Here is a 7,480-nt window from a genome sequence, read left to right on the forward strand (position 1 = left end):
GGGCCCCTTCCTCCGCCCGCGAAGCCCAGCTGGGCAGGGGCCGAGCGGGGCCGCCAGGACGCCTCCCGCCCCAGCCTCCCTCCGCCGCCCCGTGGGCGTGAGCGCGGCGCCTCCCCGCCGGCCGCGCACTGAGTGGGTCTGGATGCCGAGCTTAGCAGTCTGAGCACTGCGCCCTCGTCAGGGGCCCGCAGGCGAGGGGGGCCCAATTTGTGCTACACCCCCGCCGCCCCGCTTCCTCCCCGTCTGGTCCCCAGGCCCCTGAAATGTTCTTTCAATGCACATCCTACCACCACGGGTGTTTCTTGCCCCGTTGTCGGGCTGCTTGGGGTGGTGGTGTGGACAAGCCTAACTCTTCCCTAACCCAGCAAAGGGAATATCTGTCTGTCCCCAGGCCAAGAGCCATTGTCCCCACCCAGGCAGCAGGCCCTGTCACCTGGGACCTGGAGATAGACCAGAAGATGGGTGGATTCACCCATCTTCTGCTGTACAGGCTTGTTTTTTTCCCTCCACCCCAACCCCCGACAAAGTCTTGCTCTGTGGCATGGGCTAGAGTGCAGTGGCGTCATCATAGCTCACTGCAACCTCAGACTCCTGGGCTTAAGTGATTCTCCTGTCTCAGCCTCCCCTAGCTGGGACTATAAGTGGACTACATGTCTGCCCCACCATACCCAGCTAACTTTTCTATTTTTAGTAGAGACGGGTCCTGGCTCTTGCTCATGCTGGCCTCAATCTATCCTTCCACCAGGGCCTCCCAGAGTGCTAGAATTACAGGCGCCCAGCCTGTATAGGCTTTTAATGTAGAAAAAGTGTTTGTTGAAAAAATATTTCTCATCGTTCATTTTGCCTTTTATTTAGGTCATTTTTACAGGTAAGTATTTGTATGAGGTCTTTACATTTCCGATTTCTTTTAAATTTAATATAACTCCCTCTAGAGATTTGATAAATACTCAAGTGTAGCTCCCCTTCCAACTGATTGTATTCTATTTATTGCTTCGATCCAGCTGATATGTGTTTTGGAGTTAGGTGTGGGTGTCTGAAAATGAGTGAAGGCTTTTTTCTCCTTTTTCACTTACTCCTGCTATGTGGATCCATTTCACTTGCATACCTTCTGCCTCAAGCCCAGCACTTTTTCGGCAGGTTTGTTATATCTGCTCAACCTACTCTCTTTCACTCAATCCAATAAGCAGTCCTTGGGTTTCTACAACAACCATTTTTCTTGAGACAGGGTCTTGCTATATTGCCCAGGCTGGTCTCAAACTCCAGCAGTCTCCTCTCCTCAGCCTACGCAGTAGCTAGGTGCAGGTGTGCACCACCACACCTCGCTAATCACAACAACTGGCTCACTTTTGTTCACCCCATCATAGTTTACAAAGCGTTTGTGTTACCTACAAGATCGAGGGTCCTCAAAAAAACCATTATAAAACAGGGTAGAGGAGAGAAAGCTGAACTTGCAGCCGGCAGGAGAATCCGTTTGAAAATGAGGCCAACCTCTCTGTAACGGCAGCAGAGATGCTATGTGGTACGTTTACCAGGGGAATAAGAACACGGGAGGGATGGGCAGAGGCAGATGCTCTGCTAAGATTACTTAACTGTTACCTCTTCTCAGAAAAGGTAGTCTAAGGGCAAGAAGGACTTGCAAGAACATTCTGAGATTTGGGGTTGAACCTGGAGGCTTGCAACATTTTGTTATGTAAGGATGGTTAAGGTGCTTAACCCTTTATGGCACCCTCAGCTGATTGCCTTAAGACCTCAGTGAGGTAGGAAGTAGGGTTAGTAATCAAGTGAGTAACCTTAGGAACAGGTGTGACTTGCCCAAGTTCACACAGCAACTCCCTGAAGAGCTGAGGCTGGTACCCAGGGGTTCCCTTCCTCCCTCCCTTCCTTCTTTCCACAGTTTATTGAAATCCCACTGTGTGGCAGAAACCCCACCAGGAGTGGAGCCACACTCCTGAATAAGAAAGATGGAGTCCTTTCTGCCCTGGGGTTTCATTCTAGAGCATGCACAGCCATAAACACACACACACACACACACACACACACACACATGAACTGCAAATGGTAGTAGGTGCTATGAAACCCATGACTCAGACCCAGTTAGCAGATAACCAAGATAGGAGTGGGGATGCTCCAGATAGAGCAGTCAGAGAAAGCTCCTCTTAAAAGGTGCCATTTAAGCCAGTGGAGCAAATTCTGGGGAGGGGTGAAGGTAGCCAAGGCTTCTGGGACAGGAAATAGCAGGTTTTCTGATCCCAAAGCAGTAGTGGAAAGAAGCAGGTAACATTGAGATAGATTTTAGAGGAAGGACTAACCAAGGGTGAGGAATTCTTATGAAGAGCTGAAGAGATTTTTCAGAGAGAGCAGCTAAAAGGCTGAAAGGAAGGAAGGAAGCTACACAAAGTGAAAATACGTTCCAGGGGTCAGTCTTCCTGGTTGGAGAGGACACTAAAGTCTGAGCAACCCCTGCCTTTTATAAGCTCACAAGTTTATCCGGACTTTCTCCTGGCAGGATTGGTTGTCGTTTCCTGCCTTTTGGGGAGACTGTCAGGTTGTGGTTATGTAACAGGTTACATAACAAGCTGGTTATGTATTAATAACAGTTTCCCTTTCTGCGCATGTGGCCTCCCCAGAATTCATTGCAAGGCTCCACCCATGTTATGCTAATTCAATGGTAATGAGGTCTACATTACTTAAAGGTTACTAGGACCTTTCCACTATTTGTGTTTCCCCCAGGAACAGGTCCTGTCGCAGTTTGGTTCCTAGGTACAGTTTGGTTCCTGCTCTCCACCCTTAGCCACTTCATGGCCACCTGTTTACTGTCCACCAGACCTAACATTACCTCCCATCCCGCTCTCTCGTCCTCCTTCTGTTGTCTGCATCCTGTCCTTGGCCTTTCTTGCTCCAGGTCTTGGGGCCACAAGAGGCTGCATCTCCTTTGGGATCCCATGCAGACTTTGAGGCCAGCCCCCATGGGAGCAGGGCTGCAGCAGGACCAGACCTAATGGGAATTTATTAGCCCTTCCACACAGAGGGAGGTGGCAAGAGGCAGGTGTCTTGGCTGCATGGGATCTGGTGCTGGTGTCTGGACTTGGGGACACTTTCTGAATGAGGTCCGCACCTCTCCTCTTCCCAGGTACAGACTCAGAGACTCCTTCCCCTCGCCCTGTCTTCAGAACACAGTCAGGCTGCCCCCTCTGGGAAGGGTGCGTAATCTCTGCCCACCCCCAGTTTGCACAAATGTCTGCCTCCCTGGACATTCTTCTATTCTTTCTCCCTCTCCTTGACCCCTTGACCCAGCTACACAGCCATTTAGAGGGGAAAGCCCACAAGTCACAGAAAGCTCTGTGCTTTCTGCCGTGTCTCCAGGGCAAAGGGGCTGTGGCCAGCAGGCGCCAGAGCCAGGGCACAGCGTCCAGTGCTCCGGTCTGTTGCTTCACAAAAACAGAAATGTCAGCAGCATCTCTCTTTTTTGTTTTTGTTTTGTTTTGTTTTTGAGATAGAGTCTAACTCTGATGCCCGGGCTAGAGTGCAGTGGTGTCAGCCTAGCTCACAGCAACCTCAAACTCCTGGGCTCAAACAATACTTCTGCCTCAGCCTCCCAAGTAGCTGGGACTACAGGCATGCACCATCATGCCCAGCTAATTTTAAAAAAATTTTTTTTAGAGATGGAGTCTCACTATGTTTTCCAGATTTGTTTCAAATTCTTGAGCTCAAGCGATCCTCCCACCTTGGCCTAACTAGGTGTCAGGATTACAGGTGTGAACCACAGCGCCCTGCCCCATAAATTTTATTTAACACATTTCATCTATAAACATTCCCATATGTGTCTCAAAAGATATGGACTCAACATACCAACAGAGTATAATTACACACAGACACAAAATGAAAACTCAGTAATACATGAATATAACCAAATATCCAGTCATTCTTCAAGTTTCCCCAAGTCTTCCACAAATACATTCTTTATAATTCATGCAGATATAAGTCTGTGCGGTTTTTTTGTGGTTTTTTTTGAGACAGAGTCTCACTCTGTTGCCTGGGCTAGAGTGCCGTGGCATAAGCCTAGCTCACAGCAACCTCAAACTCCTGGGCTCAAGCAATCCCAAGTAGCTGGGACTACAGGCATGTGCCACCATGCCCGACTAATTTTTTCTCTATATATTTTTAGTTGGCCAATTAATTTCTATTTTTAGTAGAGACGGGGTCTTGCTCTTGCTCCGGCTGGTTTCGACCTTGAGCAATCCTCCTGACCTTGAGCAATCTTCCACCTTGGCCTCCCAGAGTGCTAGGATTACAGGCGTGAGCCACCACGTCTGGCCCTGTGTGTTTTTTTAAGGCATGAAAGAGAACATTGGTCCTGGTGGTACTTCTGTTCTTTCATTTTCCTAAAGTTCTTGTAGAGAATGGCTTCCAATCTCTGTTTATTTCATTCATTATAAGTAGGTAAAATCAGCACAGTGAATGAACAGTCATTCACTGTGAGTATATCATATAGTGTGTCCTTACCTGATTATTTCCATGTTAATATAATATTTTATAATAAGTTATTAATACTTTCCTTTCCCAGGTGCAGTGGCTCAGACCTGTCATTCCAGCACTTTGGGAAGCTGAGGCCAGAGGATTGCTTGAGGCCAGGAGTTCAAGACCAGCCTGGGCAAGTTAGCAAGACCCCCATCTCTACAAACAATGAAAAAAAATAGCCAGGCTTAGCAGCATGTGCCTGTAGTCCCAGCTTCTTGGGAGGCTGAGGCAGGAGGCTGGCAGGAGCCCAGGAGTTTCAGGCTGCAGTGAGCTATGACGGTATGACAGACTCTAGCCTGGACAATAGAGTGAGATCCTGTCTCAGAAAAAAAATGTAAAAAAAAACCCCACTTTTTTGTATGTTATAGTCCTGCGTGGTCTAATTTTATATGTTTTGAAATTGTGTGTGGAAGGCACGTTATCCATGAGTGTCACTTCAGGATAGTAACGTGGCTCACAAAGTGCTGCCCAAAAGGGGAGTTGGAACCACGTCCTGCACGTTCCCCAAGGAATTTGGAGGTTCAAAGGCATCATTTCGAGGAGGACCGAATGCCAGGTCTGAGCTACAGAGAAGAATGACGACCACCAGCAGCTGTCCCACTTCTCCTGCTCAGCTCATCCACAGCGCCCAACCCGTGTCACCTCTGGGACACACCTTCCCCAGCTTGGGCACCTCCTCTGAGTGCCAGTGGCCTCTTGGGCCTGCTTGAGAGTCCAGGTCCTTGGAAACGTGATGGCCCTTCAGCTGCCTCCCGGTACCCGCTCCCTGCAGGCCCGCTCTGCTTCCTTGACTTCTAAGGTGTGGCTCACGCTGCCTTCCATGAGTCAGGGAGACATTCAGTCTCCACAAACCACTTCTCCTTGATCTGGCTCCTGCCAGACCCTGGAGTCCGCCTGCTGCCCCCACCCTCGTGGTTTTGGCTTTTGGAAGTGTCCCTCCTGAGTGCAGCCTGCTGTGGCCCAGCCCCTGTTGGGAGCAGGAAGTTGGGGCTGTTTGCATCTCCTTGGAGCTGTCCCTGTTGTGGCCCTCCTTCCTCCACCCACCACAGGATGGTGGCAGCCAGACAACACCCTCTCTGCTCCCTCGGAGAGCCAGTCAGGTCACTTCTTTCCATGGCTGGCTGTGAATTACTGCACTGAGTTGCCAAAAGCCAGAGACACAGGCTCAACTGGGCGCAGTCTTCCACCCCCCACAGGGTCCCCTCCCATTTCTGACACTTAGACAGCAGTCGAGATAGAGGGAATAAATCTGCTTTATTTTCATTATTTCTGGGGTGGCGATGGGGGAGCGAGGGTACACTCTGAGGGTATCCGGAGCCATCCGTGTTCAAGGCTGGGAGAAGGCAGCGTCTGGGTTGCAGTCGAGGTCATACTTACAGCCGTCTAGAAGGAGAGGTGCGGTCAGGGGGCCACTCCGGCCGCGCCCCGGCCCGCCCCATCCCACCCTGGCCGGTCCCGCCGGCTCACCCGGGCCGCAGCAGAAGCCGGCGGCGGCGCAGCGGCCCCCGCTCCCGCAGGGCTTCAGGCCGGACTGGCAGGGCGACGGCAGGTAGTTCTCCTCCTGGCAGCGCAGCGCCTCGGCCGTGCCCACGAAGCAGCCCAGCTCGTCCGCGCAGCAGATGCTGGGCCCGAAGCAGCGCCCTTTGCCCCCGGGGCCGCAGGGGAGGCACTGCGGGGACGGGCGGGTGAGCGGGAGGGGGGGCAGCCGGGGAGGGGCTGCGGGGACCCCGCGAGGCCGGCGGGTGCTGGGGCCGGGCTGCTGGGGCCGGGCTCGGGCTCGCGAGTGCGGCGGGACCCAGGCGCTGCAGGGGGCGCTGTCTGCGCCTCGACTACAGTCAAGGCCGGGTCAGAATCTACTGAAGGCGTGGGCTCCTAGGCCAAGCCGGACAGCCGGGGGAGGGGACCGCCCCTGTGGCTGTGGGTCTCTCCCGGGTCCCTCAGGCCGAGCGAGCGCAGCAGGACCAGTGCTCACCTTGCGCACTTCGAGGTCCAGCGCCGCCCTCTTGCCTCCCAGGGGGCAGTTCTGGATGTAGCAGGCGGAGGTCAGCGCCAGGAGGCCCAGAAGGCAGCAGGCGAGGCTGGGGCCGGCCATGGTGCAGGCGCCCTGGGTCCGAGGTTGGTGGCTGGTGGCCGTCTCTACGGTCTGGCCTTTTTATGTCTGGGCACCGCGCTGGCCAAGCTCTGTCTAAGAGGTCTGTCGTATGACTGGTCACAGTGGGTCGCTGTGGGTCAGGCCATGTGCGCACAAGGCATGCCCCCTCATTTGCAAGGCTTGGCCTGGGGTCAAGGTCACCCCGTGGACTAATGATCTGGGCATATGGTTGAGCGCCATGCAGAATGTAACAGGCTGCAGTGGCCAGGGCCACAGAGTAGGACAGGGAGAATTGGGGAGGCGGTGGGGTGCAGCCCAACTAAGACTTGAGAGGGGTGGTAAAAGTGGACACTGGGGCCATTCCAGGCAGGAAGACACTCCGACTGGACTCTCTGCCCACCCTCCTGGGCCACCACACATATCTACCCTTGTCAGGCAGGTTTCTTCTTCTTGAGCCCAAATTTCCAGAAAACCTCCCCAACCTGCAACTCACAGCAACACTCACTTCCCTGCACCTGGGACTTGGATGAGACAAGATCCCATCTTTCTTTAACCTGTAACTGAATCATCAACCTTTCCTTCATGCGCAGTGGGATTGCCAATACCTGCGCCTCTGTCAGGAATGGAAGTAACAGGTAACCGCCATCATGTGGCAGCTGTTGCAAATGTCTCTGAACGTTGCTTACACTCAGCATTACTGCGAAATTACTGCGGCTATTCGGCAGCCACTAGATCTTGCTGCCTGTTAAGTAAAGAAGCACATATTACAACAAAATCAAAATGTATCTTAACATTTTGATACCTGAATATAAATATAATCGGTTTCTTTCGTAATCTGATTTCTTGTTTTCTGCATTTAAAAACATTTTG

General features: G+C 52.4%; 1 protein-coding gene across 1 annotated transcript; it reads right to left on the reverse strand.

The window, feature by feature from the left end:
- Window positions 1-5,753: 5,753 nt before the first annotated feature.
- Window positions 5,754-7,480, reverse strand: OXT (oxytocin/neurophysin I prepropeptide). The gene is made up of 3 exons (XM_012754916.2): window positions 6,491-7,480; window positions 5,986-6,187; window positions 5,754-5,901 (listed from the first exon to the last, which is right to left on the reverse strand). The coding sequence occupies exons 1-3, from the start codon at window positions 6,608-6,610 to the stop codon at window positions 5,846-5,848; spliced, it is 378 nt and encodes a 125-aa protein (XP_012610370.2). The 5' UTR covers window positions 6,611-7,480; the 3' UTR covers window positions 5,754-5,845.

The sequence above is a fragment of the Microcebus murinus genome, chromosome 16, assembly GCF_040939455.1.
Source record: "Microcebus murinus isolate Inina chromosome 16, M.murinus_Inina_mat1.0, whole genome shotgun sequence".
Classification (NCBI taxonomy): domain Eukaryota; kingdom Metazoa; phylum Chordata; class Mammalia; order Primates; family Cheirogaleidae; genus Microcebus; species Microcebus murinus.